The following is a 17,350-nucleotide window of genomic DNA, read 5'->3' on the forward strand; positions in this document are numbered from 1 at the left end:
AATTAGTAATCCATACAGTGTAACATGCTTAGTGTTACATTGCGGCGGTATTAACCTTCAAAAAAAGTTCAAAAAATGTTCTGGATTGAATTTGTCATAGAGTATTACGTGCTTTGTGTTACATTACAGTGGTATTAAACTCCAAAACAATGCTTTGCCTCCTGCAGGTGAACAAATTTTATTTTATTTTTTATAAAAAAAACTTTGGTTTCCAGAGACTTAGCAATTGGAAAATGTGTAAGGCGTGCTGTAAGGGATGGGGATGTGGTTGCGCTGATGATGGTGCACACAGATGCTGAGGACGTGGGGGCAGGTGTTGGCAGAGTACAAGAAACATGCCTTCCACGACACATAACTTCCTATCCCTTTTTGCAGAGAGGCATGGGACACCATTTGTGAAGCCACACCAGTGCAAACAGGTGGTTGGTTGGATAGCAGATAATGCTTCCAGCATGATTGTCAGCACCCCCATGCTTCCACACGGTCCAGTCTCATCAGCCAACAGTTGGGATCACTTAATCCTCACCCTTGTCCTCCTTCCTTCCACCATGTTGACTCCCAGGAGACCAGTGATCCCACACTAGGACACCCTGCATCTTCCAAGAGAGAAAAGAGGAGATGTTCTTTAGTGATGCCCAAAACTTAGTGCAGCCACAAGAAGATGACGGTGGGGAATGGCAAATTTTGTTTAAGGAAGTAGTTGATGATGAGATACAGTTGCCGATAAGTCAGGTTATTGTTAAGTCACCAAGTCAGGAGGATCAGGGTGCAGTGGTAGAAGATGAAGTGAGGGATTTCAAAGTCTCTGACTCAACCTGGGAAGCTGACATGCAGAGCGAGGCCAGCAGCACTGAAAGGGAGAGATAGCCTGCACCAAAAAGTAAGAAAAGGCAGTGGGGTGACCATAGGGAGAAGGCGGGTAACTGTTCCGCAGAGCACTGAGTTTGGTGTTCCTCAGTCTGGATCTTTTTTAACCCCTTTAAAACCCAAGGTGGTTTGCACGTTAATGACCAGGCCAATTTTTACAATTCTGACCACTGTCACTTTATGAGGTAATTACTCTGGAATGCTTCAAAGGATCCCCCTAATTCTGAGACTGTTTTTTCATGACATATTGAACTTTATGATTGTGGTAAAATTTATTCGATATCACTTGCGTTTATTTGTGAAAAAAATGGAATTTGGCGAAAATTTTGAAAATTTAGCAATTTTCAAAATTTGAATTTTTATGCACTTAAATCAGAGAGATACAGTACAGACCAAAAGTTTGGACACACCTTCTCATTTAAAGATTTTTCTGTATTTTCATGAATATGAAAATTGTACATTCACACTGAAGGCATAAAAACTATGAATTAACACATGTGGAATTATATACTTAACAAAAAAGTGTGAAACAACTGAAAATGTGTCTTATATTCTAAGTTCTTCAAAGTAGCCACCTTTTGCCCTGATGACTGCTTTGCACACTCTTGGCATTCTCTTGATGAGCTTCAAGTGGTAGTCACTGGAAATGGTTTTCACTTCACAGGTGTGCCCTGTCAGGTTTAATAAGTGGGATTTCTTGCCTTATAAATGGGGTTGGGACCATCAGTTGTGTTGTGCAGAAGTCTGGTGGATACACAGCTGATAGTCCTATTTGATAGACTGTTAGAATTTGTATTATTGCAAGAAAAAAGCAGCTAAGTAAAGAAAAATGAGTGGCCATCATTACTTTAAGAAATGAAGGTCAGTCAGTCCGAAAAATTGGGAAAACTTTGAAAGTGTCCCCTAGTGCAGTTGCAAAAACCATCAAGCGCTACAAAGAAACTGGCTCACATGAGGACAGCCCCAGGAATGGAAGACCAAGAGTCACCTCTGCTTCTGCGGATAAGTTTATCCGAGTCACCAGCCTCAGAAATCGCAGGTAAACAGCAGCTCAGATTAGAGACCAGGTAAATGCCACACAGAGTTCTAGCAACAGACACATCTCTTCAACAACTGTTAAGAGGAGACTTTGTGCAGCAGGCCTTCATGGTAAAATAGCTGCTAGGAAACCACTGCTAAGGACAGGCAGCAAGCAGAAGAGACTTGTTTGGGCTAAAGAACACAAGGAATGGACATTAGACCAGTGGAAATCTGTGCTTTGGTCTGATGAGTCCAAATTTGAGAACTTTGGTTCCAACCACCGTTTCTTTGTGCGACGCAGAAAAGGTGAACGAATGGACTCTACATGCCTGGTTCCCACCGTGAAGCATGGAGGAGGAGGTGTGATGGTGTGGGGGTGCTTTGCTGGTGAAACTGTTGGGGATTTATTCAAAATTGAAGGCGTACTGAACCAGCATGGCTACCACAGCATCTTACAGCGGCATGCTATTCCATCCGGTTTATGTTTAGTTGGACCATCATTTATTTTTCAACAGGACAGTGACCCCAAACACACCTCCAGGCTGTATAAGGGCTATTTGACCAAGTAGTGGAGTGATGGGGTGCTACGCCAGATGACCTGGCCTCCACAGTCACCAGACCTGAACCCAATCGAGATGGTTTGGGGTGAGCTGGACCGCAGATTGAAGGCAAAAGGTGAAACTAGACTCCTCAGGGAACTTATCTAGATGTGTGGTGAGCACCTTGAACCTCCAGGTGCTACACAGAATTTTATAACATTGAGCCGTAAAAATAAAATTTTCACATTTTTCCCACAAAAATGTTTTTCAGCCCTCAATTTTGCATTTTCAAAAGGTTAACAGGAGAAATTGCACCATGCAGTTTGTTGTGCAATTTCTCCTGAGTAAGTAAATACCCCATATGTGGGGGAAAACCATTGATTAGGTGCACGGCAGGGTTCGAAAGGGAAGGAGCGCCATTTGACTTTTTGATTGTAAAATTTGCTTGAATAATTAGCGGACACCATGTTGCGTTTGGAGAGCCCCAAATGTGCCTAAACAGTGGAAACCCCCCACAAGTGACACCATTTTGGAAGCTAGACCCCTCAGGGAACTTATCTAGATGTGTGGTGAGCACCTTGAACTCCCAGGTGCTTCACAGAAGTTTATAACATTGAGCTGTAAAAATAAAATTTTCACATTTTTCCCACAAAAATGTTTTTTGGACCCCAATTTTGCATTTTCATAAAGTTAACAGAAGAAATTGCACCATGCAGTTTGTTGAAATATTTCTCCTGAGTAAACAGATACCCCATATGTGGGGGAAAACCATTGTTTGGGCGCACGGCAATTTTCGGAATGGAAGGAGCACCATTTGACTTTTTGATTGTAAAATTTGCTTGAATAATTAGCGGACACCATGTTGTGTTTGGAGAGCCCCTGATGTGCCTAAACAGTGGAAACCCCCCATAAGTGACACCATTTTGGAAACTAGACCCTTCATGGAACTTATCTAGATGTGTGGTGAGCACCTTGAACTCCCAGGTGATTCACAGAAGTTTATAGCATGAAGCCGTGAAAATAAAAAAATCTAACTTTTTCCACAGAAATGATGTTTTAGCCCAAATTTTTTTATTTATGGACCCCAAAAACGTTTGTGCAATTTTCCCTGAGTACACCAATACCCCATATGTGGGGAATATACAGTGTTTGGGTGCACGGCAGAGTTCAGAAGGGAAGGAGCACTGTGTGACTTTTTGAACGCAAAATTGGCTGGAATCGAGAGCGGATGCCTTGTCGCGTTTGGAGAGCCCCTGATGTGCCTAAATAATGGAAACCCACCACAAGTGACACCATTTTGGAAACTACACCCCTCAAGGATTTTATCAAGGGGTATAGTGAACATTTTGAACCCAGAGGTACGACACAGAATTTGATAGCATTAGGTCATCATATTGAATAAGTTGTCATTAGTCTTGAGCGCAAGTGCTCGCTACTTGAGTGTGCATCGGGTACTCAGGTATGCACCATTTATCGTGGGTGCTCGAGTGACATGCTCGAGTCCGCACCCCCATGTTTCACGGTTATTAGACACCCAAAAAAAACATGCGGGGGTCGCTCGTGCATGGCAGGCAATCCCCGCAAGGTTTTTTTGGTTGTAAAGTATATGGGGCGGGGACTTGAGCATGTTACTCGAGCACCCATGATACTCAGTGCATACCCGAGCACTCGATGCAAACTCAAGCACTTGCGCTCAGCACTAGTCTCCATATCGTCATTTTTTTTTTTTTACTTTTAAAAAAAATCCCAACCCTAACCCTAGCCCAACCCTAACCCCAACCCTAGCCCAACCCTAGCCCACCCCTAACCCCAACCCTAGCCCAAGCCTAACCCCAACACTAACCCTAGCACAACCCTAACCCCAACCCTAACCCTAGCACAACCCTAGCCCAACCCTAACCTTAACCCTAGCCAAACCCTAACCCCAATCCTTTCCCCCAACCCTAGAACAACCCTAACCCGAGAGTTTATTTTTTACACCGTTCCTCGTGCGGTATAAGTGATTAGATGACTTTATTCTTTGGGTCGGTGCAATTACAGTGATACCAGAGTCATATCAGGTTTTTATGATTGACAGCTGTCACACACTAAAAGACCCATTTTTTGTAAAATTTAGTTTTTGCATCGCCATATTTTGAGAGCAATAATTTTTCCATATTTTGGCCGACAGAGTCATGTGATGGCTTGTTTTTTGTGGGATGAGTTGACATTTTTATTGATGCCATTTTTAGGCACGTGACATTTTTTGATCGCTTTCTATTCGATTTTTGGGAGGCAGAATAAACAAAAACCATCAAGTCAGGAATTGTTTTTTTTAAAATTATTTTATGCTGTTCCGCGTGTGGTAAAATTGATAAGGTAGCTTTATTCTTCAGGTCAGTAAGTTTACAGCGGTACCACATTTATATCGTTGTTCTATGTTTTGGCGCTTTTACACAATAAAAGCTATTTTATAGAAAAAATTATTGTTTTGTATAGCTTTATTCTGAGAGCTATAACTTTTTTATTTTTCTGCTGATGGAGCTGTATAGCGGCTTGTTTTTACAGGTCAAGATGACATTTTCAGCGGCACCATTTTTATTTATATTCGTCTTTTTGATCGCGTGTTATTCCATTTTTGGATTGGCGGTATGATGATAAAGTATTATTTTTGCTTTTTTTTTTTACCGTGTTCACTGAAGGGGCTAACTAGTGGGACAGTTTTATAGGTCAGGTCGTTCCGGATGCAGCGTTACCAAATATGTGTACTTTTATTGTTATTTTTTCATTTTTCAAAATAATATTTAGTGATAGGTACATTATATCTTTATTTTTGGGGGATTACTTTTTTATTTTTTTTTAAATATTTTTACAATTTTTTTTTTTTTTTTCACTTTCTGTCACTTTTTTTTAACTTTTATTCTTTGTCCCACTATGGGACTTTCACCTTTTTTTTTATTCTAATCGCCTGTATAGCATAGGGATGGAGCACCATCCCTGTGCTATACAGGCTGTCAGCGCTGCAGGTGCAGAAGATACTTTGGTCATGCACTGCGCATGACTAAAATATCTTCCTGCTGTCTGGTGACCCGGATGTTGTCATGACGACATCGGGTCGTCATGGCAACATCCGGGAAGCTGCGACACAGAGCGCTGGAGGCCGTCCGGAGAGGTGAGTATCGGCGATCACTTCCCCTTGCCCCTGGAATACTGCGATCGACTTTGATCGCAGCATTGTGGGGGTTAATGTGTCGGGAGCGGTGCGGGACCGCTCCCTGCACATATCATCCAGTGTCAGCTGTGACAATCAACTGACACCCGGCAGCAATCGCTTATGTGCGGGCTCAATCGCAAAGACATACTAATACATATCAGGCTCTTAAAGCCCAGGGCGCAGATACGTATTAGTACGTCTTGGGCTTTAAAGGGGTTAAAGAGAGTTCTGAGACATTTGTCATTTGAAACCTGTGCCATGCCAAGATCCAGCAGGGGTCTGATCACTAAGAGCCTAAACACCACCAGCATGATCAGGGATATGTCATCTAAGCACCTGACTCGGTGGGCCGAATGCCTGGGTCAACGATTTGTGCCAGCGGGTGACACCACTGCCTCTTCCCTTGTGCTAGTTGGTTCCCAATCCCCTGTCCATGGCACTGTTGCAGATGCCTCTCGCACTGCACCTGTCGTTGCAAATTCTGAGGCACCATCATCAGACACTGACAAAAAGTTGTCCCAGCACTGCGTTCAGCTTTCCCTACCTCAGGCCATGGAACAGAAAAGAAAATTCCCATCTACCTACCCACAGGCCCAAATGCTAAACGGGCACATTTTCAGGCTGCTTAAAGTGGACATGTTACAGTTTAGACTTGTAGACACAGAGAATTTCCTCTGACTCAAGGTGACAGCCGTCCATTGGAACTCAGTCACCAGTCGCCACTTTTTCCCCAGATGTGGCATCCCCGCCAGGTACCAGCACGTGTCTAGGAACATCACCCAAGCCCTTACCAATGCAGTTATTGGGATTATACACTTAATAGTGATGAGCAAGCCTGCTCGCCACTGCTCGGTACTCGCCCGAGCATCACTGTGCTAGGAATTTCTGGGCCCCCTTGAGACTCCGCCCAGACTCCACCCCAGCTTCACCTCCACTCCTTGAACCATCCACAGTCCCACCGCCCACTCTTGGAAAAACTCCACTTCTGCACCACGTCTTCACCAATCACACTTTAATAGTTCCCATCGAACACCAGATCACATACATAGCCAGCAGCTTTTTTTTGGGCCAAAAGATTTTTTAAGCTGCCACCAAGGTAGACTCTCTTGGCCGGGCCCTACTCTACTCTAACCTAATAAACATTTCATAAAAATATCCAATACTCTTTTTTAGGTATATTTTATTTATTTTTCTTTAAGTGAATGTGTCACATACATTTCTTTTAAACCAATTGTAACCAGATTGTGATTTTTTTTTTTATAATCTGTATTTCTGATTGCAGATTCCATCAATTATTCCCTCCCCTCCCAAACCAAAATTTATAAGCTACTGGAGAATCCTGAGTGCTGAAGCCTGATTTTGTAATTCAGCATTTGGTTTTGCAGCATCGCTCAGGATCATCAAGTAACTTATAAAGTTTGGTTGGGGGTTGGAAGGGGGAGGGGAGGAAATGATTACATCATGCAATCACGTACTGAAATGGTGGACAAATTAATACATGGACATAAGTTAGCTACTTACATAGCCAGTTGTGTTGCCGTGCCCGCCGTCAGTCATCCACCAGCAGCCTCACCTCCTCCAGCAGCCTTCACTCCTCCAGCAGTCTCACATCCTTCAGCAGCCTCCCCCCCTCACCAGCATCCCCTCAGCAGTCTCCTCTCCCTGATTTGCATCCCCTCAGCAGCCTCTCCTCCTTTAGCAGCCTCCCCTCCTTTAGCAGCCTCCCCTCCCTCAGCAGCCTCTCCTTCCTCTGCAGCCTCTCTTCCTTCAGCAGCCTCCCCTCCTTCAGAAGCCTCCCCTCCCTCAGCAGCCTCTCCTCCCTCAGCAGCCTCCTCTCTTCTAGAAGCCTCCCCTCCTTCAGCAGCCACCCCTCCCTCAGCAGCCTCTCCTCCTACAGCAGCCTCCTCTCCCTCAGCAGCCTCCGCAACTTCAGCAGCCTCCCCTCCTTCAACAGCCTCCCCTGTTTCAGCAGCCTCCCCTCCTCCAGCAGCCTCCCCTCCTTCAGCAACTTCCTCTTCTCCAGCAGCCTCTCCTCCTCCAGCAGCACAGCGCAACACACATAGACAGCCTTACCGCCCGCCACCATCCTTGCAACACATGTGGCACACTGCTGCTCTGCTCCAGATTGAAGAGTGTGCAGCGTGTCACACGACCAGGACCATAATGCACCCGGCCGTGGATTAAAGGTACAGTGCTCATTTCCATCTGCAGGGTGCATCATGCGATGAACTGTTGTTCCTAAGGGCCCGGTAAGCAGAAGCAAAGAGAGGGGGGACTTCAGGCCATGGGCTTGGGGTCCAGGCTGGCAGGGCCCCCCTTTTAGCTTCTGGTCACTGGGCCCCATACAGCAGTAAGGGCAGTAATGCCCTGATGGCTGCCCTGAATGTGTGATTGGTGAGGACGTGGTACAGAAGTGGAGTTTTTCCAAGAGTGGGCGGTGAGACTGTGGAAGGTTCAAGGGGTGGAGGCAGAGCTGGGGTGGAGCTTGGGCGGAGTCTCAATGGGGCCCTGAAATTTTTGACAGTATGGGGCCCCGAATTTCCTAGTGGCAGCCCTGGGTGTAATAATAGTAACAATGTTAGCAAATAGCTCCAATTAGAAATCTATTATTGTTCTGATTCGCTATGCTGCATTGCAGTTGCTTAGATATCCATGGCATCTCATTTGTATTTGAATTGAAATGCTGACTACTCAGGAATGCAGCAACAGATAGAAGATGTAAAGGTGTGGATAGTTTTACGTTTCAAAGACCTACTTGATCATATATGCAGTTTGGAGGGGGTGATTTGATGTTACTACAAATTCCATTTTATATTGCCACAGCAATGGAATTGAACCATGTGGGAGTTATGGAAACTTTAACTCTCAGAGACTTCGAAAAATAAAATTTATTGCTGTTATTAGTGATCTGTGGCTGCATTTTTCTAGGTCTGGTAGTTTACCATTCTAAATGGGTTGTAGAGGTTAGAAAAACATGACTTCCTTTTATCAAAACTGTATCACACCTGTTCTCAGTTTATGTTTATTTTTTCAGGCCTGTCTCTATAATTCATTTCTATATTGGGATTAATACAAAATTCTCCAACCTCATACAAATTTCATTTAAAAAATAAAACTTCATGGAAATGTTATTTTAATTTTTTTTTTTTATTATTCTCTTGCTTGCTAACATTTGCTAATCCATTTAAGGAGACATTTTAAACCATCATAAATGCTGAAGTCGTTCTTATCAGCCTTCTGCAAAACATAATAATATACAATAGAATGGTTAGACAAGTCTGGACATCTAAAATGTTGCTAAAATTACTCATTAACAACTTAGGAAGTTTCTCTGACATTGCAACAAGAATAGTTATCCTGTGATAATCCATATAATTCTCTCTTTATACAAATTTACTCCTTTAGATTTAATATAATTGAATATTTTAGGATCTCTGCTTTAGGATTTTTGACTTTAGGATCACATAGATTTTTTTTTTCATTCTTGCATGCATAAATCTATATCAAGCCGTTTTTTACAATCTTTGCTGTGATTTTATTAAACAATTTTAAAAAATTTAAGAAGAAAGATTTCAAATTTGGCAACTCACAGATTAAGAATAATCACAACTTACTTTGGCCTATGTTCCCTCCCGGCTTGCCTCCACCATGGTTAGCTGTGTGCGGTGCTTTGCTTGCACCACTTTCATGTGTGTGAGCTGAGTGTGAGTGATCTCCATGTGGAGCTTCTGTAGGATGATTCGCAACATGTTTCACATGTCGTTTGGGTCTAGGTTTAGGACCCTGAAATAGATGTTAGCAGAGATATCATACACAAATTAGGTACATAACATTCCCTTCGGCATTCATGTTCTTTGAAAAGTTAAGAGACACCCAATTTGGCTGCATTTTCTGATCTGATATGAGCTGTGATCCCCCCATTACTAGACTTCTATATGGGAAATCTGTTTTCCTATGCATCAATAACAATATAAGCACATATGAATGTTAGTCTTATTGAAAGCTGTAATGAAGGCCCCATTGTTTACCTCCAACTTTTTCCAGAAAATGGTTCAATTAAAAAATATGTGTATGTCCATCATAATCATTATCGATCAATTATTACTCATCTTACCTTTCCTGGTTTGGCTTGTGGTGCAGGCTTAGCCGATGGCTTGCCCGAGTGTGTTGGTCCTCCTGCAGGTTTAGGATGACTTGGATGGTCATCGTCATCCAAGTCTTCTGAATGGGGAGGTTTGGAAGAGTTATTGTGTCCTGTTACATTGTGATGGTCAAATATATGTTCACCTAAATCTTCCAAATCTTCTGGATGATCTGGCCTGGAAGAGTTATCATGTCCTGTCACATTGTGATAGTCAAATGGATATTCATTGGAATCTTCCGAATCTTCTGGATGAGGTGGTATGGAAGAGTTATGATGTGGGGGTAGTCCTGTTACATGATCATGGTCAAATGGATGGATACTGCCACTGGGTGCTGGATGTGAAGGTTTAAGACCTCCAGCGTGTTTTTCTGTTACAAAACAATTTATGTAAATATTTTTCTGATAGATGAAATGGCAGAACGATAATGTAGAAAAGACATGTACAATTTACATTCATATTTAAAGATATGAAACATACAATTGCATAATCATTTGTTTTAATTAACCTCTGCAGAAAGTAATTTAAGTTTAAGGTATTTGTATAGCTTACAAAACTTTTGGCACCATGTGGAATTACAACAGCTCTGTTGTATTGTATGAAAACTAACAGAATATGTGATTTTTTTAAATTATTTATTTATTATTAATATTTATTTTTATATAAACCCCCATAAAATTCTATGGTTATATGGAGGTTATATTACAGGTCTGTATGTCTCCCTTTTCAAAACTGTGCTTCAAACAGATCACCCATCATCTAAGACATTTTGTTATATTTATATACATGTATTTGAGGAATTTTTGCCACTTTGATATTTTCAATGGTCATAAATCAGATGATAGGAGAGTAAAAAGGCAGATAAAAGAGTCATAAGCTCTTCGATTGGACCATCAGAAAGAGCTCACTGATATATTCTCAGTTAACCCATCCTGTATCCAAGCATTTGTAGGTATAACACAGAGGTTATAGAAGGCAAAAAGTGTAACATTTTTAACGGGAACCAATTAGAAAAATAAATAGCTAAATATATTAGCTAAATATAAAAGCATTTAAGTATGAAAATACATTTTCACCAAAGTTGGAAACCCCTTTGAACTTCTACATAAATAATACTATCATAACATAACAACCTATCAATAAATGATATTGCAATTCAATGCAAAACTAGAAATAACCCTTTCTCTAAACCTTTTTTTCATCGGTTGTAACATTACTAGTTCAAGGGTAAATTTTACGTTTTGTGCATACGGTTATACTACTTCTCAGTTTTGATGAGATCCTATAGAGGAAAATGGAGCTTCAACTGTCCCTACATAGGATTCCTTATTAAATTAGTCAAGAGGAAAATATCTGTGTTATTACCATACGGCACCACATACATACAGAACCATATAGAGGCAGTGTGGCTCCGTACTAGGGAGACATAGCATGACGCATAGTATGACGCACTTCCTGACAGGGATTATGGACATAGCAAGGTCCTCATGACATCAATTTGATAGCAAACAGATGAACCTATGAGAAGAAAATCTATTCATACATTCTACAATTAAAATATTCTCACCAGGCTTTTTAGCTGGAGCAGCGAGTGCAAGAGCCACTAGGGCGAAGAAGATGAGGAACTTCATGGCTGCAGAAAGCTTCTCAGTGCACTTTCCCGAGGACAGAAGACCCAGATGCTTGGGATGACAGGAGACTCTAACTCTGCATTTAAAGTCCTTCTTCAGCTCCTCCTCTTATAAATATAGTTTTCTGATTTGTAGACAGTGAGCAGGTAGATGAGAGCATGAGGCTGCAAAAATCATTTTGTTGAAAAGAGCAAATGCCCCCAAGAGAAGGATGACGTGAGTGTATATATGATATTGTCCAGGAATGTACGAAGAAATGTTACTATAATTAGATATTTCTACACTGCTTCAGAGTAGTAAGGTATTGAATTGTAAATTCATGGAAATATCGTATGTATGGAAGTAAGCACGTGAACACACTGGATTAGAGACTAATTGTTTTCTTACATTATGTACGGAATATGGATATTTAAGTTAAATAAATTGTATGTCAGTTGATACATTACTCATTTCTATTAAAGCTAATCATACTTATGATTGTGCTTTATTGTTAAATTTTGCAAGCATACAGTAGAAATTGGTGCAGTCTTCGCTATATTTGTTATAAAGTACATGAAGTTCACACTCTTGCTAAAATATCATACTAACTGAACTAATTGGTGACATTATGCTTTTCCCTGTACCGGAACTTCGCTGCCTCAGAGTACACCTTGACTCTACCCTGTTCTTCAAACCACACACCCAAACCCTTATCACCTTCTGCCGCTTCAACTCAATTTTTTTTTTCAGAATTCATCCTTCCCTCAAACCTGAATTTTTTAAATTCTTCTGTGGCCTCCCAGTACACACTCTTGCACCTTTCCAGTCCATCCTTTATACAGCTGCCTGACTAATCCACCTCTCCCCTCACTAATCATAGATTCATAGAATGGTAGAGTTGGAAGGGACCTCCTGGGTCATCTGGTCCAACCCCCTGCTCAAAGCAGGATTCACTAGATCATCTCAGACAGATGTCTGTCCAGCCTCTGCTTGAAGACGTCCATTGAAGGGGAACTCACCACCTCTCGTGGCCGCCTGTTCCACTCATTAATCACCCTAACTGTCAAAAAGTTTTTTCTAATATCTAATCTGTGTCTCCTCCCATTTAGTTTCATCCCATTGCTTCTAGTCTTTCCTTGTGCAAATGAGAATAAAGATGATCCTTCTACAATGTGACAGCCCTTGACATATTTGTAGACAGCTATTAAGTCTCCTCTCAGTCTTCTTGCCTCTCTCCAGTGCAAATCCCTTCTCTGGCTTTCAATTCCTCAACAAATTCAGTTTAAATTACTAAAGACCTACAAAGCTGTCCATAACCAGTCTCCTCCATACATCTCCAAGCTAATCTCCTGATACCTTCCCATATGTACTCTCTGGTCCTCACAAGAGCACCTTCTCTCCTCTGCTCTTGTACATTCCTCATCCAATCGCCTCCAAGACTTCTCCTGAGCATTCCTCATCCTCTAGAATCCTGTACCCCCATCCCGTCCAATTTTCTCCCACATTCGGAACCTTTAGACAGAAACTTAAAACACATCTTTTCCAGAAAGCTTACAGCCACCTCATTACAGCCTGCAATGTCCCTACTATCACCTTACTACTACCGAAGCTACTGCATCCCCCCGAACTACTGTCTCTTTCCTCATCACCCTGTAGATTGTAAACCCAAAAGGGCAAGGTCCTCGCCCCCTCTGTAACAGTTTGTCACGGTTAGTTTTCTCATCATAGTTTATATATGTATTCTGTATGTAAACTCTTTGCACATGTTCAGCACCATGGAATCAATGGGGCTCTAAAAATAAATAAATAATAATAATAAAAATAATTATTATTATTATTTAAGTGGGAGCCTTTAAACTCCAAAAACTTGTTTTACACTAATTATACAATCCTATTAAAAACTTGACCTATGTAAAAATTATACCTGCCATTTAGATTTCACTTCTTTAGTGTTTCAGAAATACAGTACATTTTATATGCAACTGAGGGCTTCTTTGTGCTTCGCTTGTGTGGCCAAGGGCTCAATGCACGGTTTGGTTGTCCCTGGACAGAGCATGTGAAACCAAACCAAGCAAAGGGGCACATAGTCCCAGTCTTTTACTGGTTTTAATTAGTGATGAGCGAGCAATAAAATGCTCGGGTACTCATTGTTCGAGTCAAGCAAATTGGAATGCTTGAGTACTCGGTCCGAGTAACGAGCCCAATATAAGTCTATGGGAAACTCGAGCATTTTTCCGGCGGCTCCCCCCGGCGGTCTGCAGAGGGCCTAAAAATTGTCCAAATCAATAGGAACAGTGCTCAAATTACATGGGAACAGCATGGGGAAGATCCCTGGAAGCATTTTTGACTCCCAGGTCACTACTGTCAACAACGTTGTCAGAGTATTACGCCACTTTTACAGACTCACAATAAAACATGCAAAAATGAAACCAAAATGGATTTTCCTGGGAAATATGTTAAGGAACATCCTTTCCAGGGTAATGACTTGTAGATAAGGCAAAATAAATAACCATTAACAAAAATGCTCCTCCACACTCCACACCTTGGGCTATGTTCACACGTAGCATTTTTGATATGCTTTTGCACTTTTGCTTTGCTTTCAACCAAGACAAATGAATTCAATAGGAAATGTCATTTTAAAATTTTACAACCTTATCTGGCCATGGGGTGTGTGATGCATCATCAGATACATCCTGTATCATTTATGATTGAGGGACTCTGAAAGTCACAAAGACAATTTTTATAGGGCCATCAGGTGGCCCTTACTATTCTTAAAGGGCAAAAAGTCGGCCCTCGCTATTGGTAGAGAGCCATCAGCTGGCTATGCTTTGTTGTTCCCATTATTAAAGAGTGGGTCTCCTATACTGTTATTGCGTATGCAATGACTGCAACAGCTGCCAAAAATTTGGAGGAATTCCAATGCCCCTTGCAAGAGATGTAGAGGTCGGAGGGTATCTTGCAAAAAATGCTCCCATTATAAGGAAATGTGTCTCTCATACTGTTAGCCTATGCAGTGAATCAACGGCTGCCAAAAATTTGGAGGAATTCCAATGCACCTTGCAAGAGACGTAGAGGTCGGAGGGCCTCCTGAAAGCAATGTTCCCATTATTAGGAAGTATGTCTCCCATACTGTTTGCCTATGCAGTGAAGCAACGGCTTCAAAAAATTTGAAGGAACTCCAATGCCCCTTGCAAGAGACATAGATATGTTGATATGGTACATATGGTGGTGATATGGTGGTGGAGGGTGAGGATACGGAGAAGGAGGAGGACAAGAGAAAATATACAAAATCAGGAAGCGTATACATACTGTATGTCTGAGTGTGAAGACAGAGGTGCAGGGGAATAGAGTTTGACCTCCCAAAAATCACCCACTGGATTTGAGTTTATGTAATGCTGCTATCATTCGGTGGTGTTGAGAAGTCTGGCCCAATCCAGCCCTTGTTCATTTTTATAAGTGTCAGCCTGTGAGCATTTTCAGTTGACAGGCGGATGCGCCTATCGGTTATAATTTCAACAATGGCACTAAAAACACGCTCTGACAAAACGGTAGTGGCAGAGCAGGCCAGGACCACCAAGGCATAGAGAGCCAGTTCATGCCACGTGTCCAACTTGGATACCCAATAATTATAAGGCACAGAGGAATCACGGAGGACGTTGGTACTGTCGGCAAGTTACTCCCTCAGCATCTTCCACAACTTTTCCCTTCTTGGGAGAGTACTCTGTGCATCAGAGCTTGTGCGATGGGAGGGTCTGAGAAAACTGTCCCAGAACTTTGACAGTGTTCCTCTGCCTCTGCTGGATTGCATTTGTATCTCTCTCGCCTGTAATCCTTGGCTGTCCCACGAACTGTTACCTCAGCCACCAGCGTTTTCAGATGGAAATTTTTTTAATAATTCCGCAACAAGGGCCTTCTCGCACTGCCCCATTTTTTTAAGGCCTGTCCTGCAAAGGAATAAGAGACCGAAATTTCTCCTTTTAGCATGGGTCTAGAAGTGTCACCAACCAATAATCACTGTCACCCAAAATTTGGACAACACGAGGGTCACGGGAAAGGCAGCGTAACATAAACTCAGCCATGTGTGCCAGATTGCAAAGAGACAAGACTTCCGTGTCCTCACCATGACGGCGACTAACCATGCTCTTCTCCTCATCCTCCTCCTCTTCCTCCTCCTCCCTGTCCTCAGGCCATCCACGCTTAACAGACAGTATGACAGTTGTGCAGGTAGTACGATCTATTGCGCATGAAACTAGCTACTGTTCTTCCTCATCCTCCTCCTCTTTCTCATTGTTACCCAATCCACGTTGTGATGAGATGAAGCTGGGCTGTGTGTAATCACCCTGTATGGTACCTTGCTCCATCTCATCATGCTGCGCCTGCAATGCATCCTCTTTAATTGTGAGCAGAGAGCGTTTCAGAAGACAGAGTAGCAAGATGGTGAAGCTAATTATGGCGTCATCGTCGCTCACCATCTTGGTGGAGTCCTCAAAGTTTTGGAGGATGGTACATATGTCTAACATCCATGTCCACTACTCAGGTCTTATGTTTGGAGTCTGAACTGAATACCGATGGCCTTGTTGATGCTGGTAGTCAACACCTGCCCTCTTCTGCTCACAAATCCTTCTTAACATCTGCAATGTAGAGTTCCAACGTGTGGGGACATCACACACCAGTCGGTAAGCCGGAAGCTGCAAACGCTGCTGAAGCACGGCAAGGGCGTTGGAAGCTGTAACTGACTTTCTAAAATGGGCACACAGGCGGCATACTTTGACAAGCAGTTCTGGGAGATCCGGGTAGGTTTTGAAAAAACGCTGAACCACGAGGTTAAACTCATGGGCCTGCATGGTATGTGTGGGAGCTCAACTCGCCTCAGAGCCAGCACCACGTTCCGGCTATTGTCACACAATGCCTGGCTGTAGGTTCAGTGGTGTCAGCCTTAGATCTGCCTGCTCTTCAGAGCTGTCCACAACTCTTCAGCATCGTGCGGTTTGTCACCTAAGCATATTAGCTTCAGCACAGCCTGTTGCAGCTTGGCTGAAGCAGGGCTGCAATGCTTTCAGCTTGTGACTGATGTGGTCATTTTGGAGATGGAGGCTGAAGAAGAGGAGGAGGATGAGGTGCAAGGGCTGTTGAATGTGAGGTCAACCCTGATTGACCCAGGGCCCCCAATCCTCTGCATTGGGAGGATGTATTCCATCCCAATGTCTGACTGGGTCCCAGCTTCCACTATGTTAACCTATGTGCCGTCAGCGAGATGTACCGTACCCGTCAACAAGCACTTGTCCAGGTGTCCGTGTTTGGTGGACTTTCCCAGTAACTGCATTGTTGAGGGCACGGTTAATGTTGTGGGACACGTGCTTCTGTAATGCAGGGATGGGACACCGGGAGAAATAGTAGCGGCTGGGGACCGAGTACCGAGCGAAGGCCATCGCCATCAGGTTGCGGAACGCTTCCATCTCCATGAGCCTAAAAGGCAACATTTAGAGTGCAAGCATTCGCGAAATGTGTGAATTTAGTAGTGTGGCCTGTGGGGCGTTAGCTGCGTATTTGCGCTTGCGTTCCAAGGACTGGGGTAGGGACAACTGAACGCTGTACTGGGACAAGGACATGGACGTGCTTGCTGATGGTGCTAGTTGAGTGTTCAACAACAGGTGCAGGGCGGGAGGCATCTTGGCATGCGCCATAGACAGGAGATTGGAGGATTGGCGTGCACGCACAACAGTGGAACAATCAGTGATGTCACCCGCAGACACTGTTGCTGGTCCCTGGGGTTCTGCCCACTTAGTTGGGTCATTTGCTGCCATGTGCCTGATCATGCTGGTGGTGGTCAGGCTGCTAGTTTTGCTACCCCTGATGCTGGCCTGGCAGGTGGTGCAAATGGACATTTTGGGTTTATCGGCAGAGTCTTTAAAAAACAACCAGACTTGGGAAGACCTAACAGTTGTACTGGCAACTTCTGTCGTGTTGATGTTATGGGGA

General features: G+C 43.0%; 1 protein-coding gene across 1 annotated transcript in view; it reads right to left on the reverse strand.

Moving 5' to 3' along the window:
• The window catches only part of LOC141271615 (uncharacterized), a 46,868-nt gene extending 35,359 nt beyond the window's left edge, over positions 1–11,509 (reverse strand). Inside the window, exons 1-3 of the mRNA XM_073681658.1 lie at positions 11,329–11,509; positions 9,734–10,131; positions 9,234–9,402 (exon numbers count right to left, since the gene is read on the reverse strand). Of these exons, the coding sequence (XP_073537759.1) occupies positions 9,234–9,402; positions 9,734–10,131; positions 11,329–11,392 (631 nt within the window). The 5' untranslated portion in view covers positions 11,393–11,509. The remainder of the gene's footprint in view (positions 1–9,233; positions 9,403–9,733; positions 10,132–11,328) is intronic.
• Between the last annotated feature and the right edge of the window lie 5,841 nt (positions 11,510–17,350).

The sequence above is a fragment of the Phyllobates terribilis genome, unplaced genomic scaffold (assembly GCF_046119375.1).
Source record: "Phyllobates terribilis strain yellow unplaced genomic scaffold, ASM4611937v1 Scaffold_5__5_contigs__length_657084704, whole genome shotgun sequence".
Classification (NCBI taxonomy): Eukaryota; Metazoa; Chordata; class Amphibia; order Anura; family Dendrobatidae; genus Phyllobates; species Phyllobates terribilis.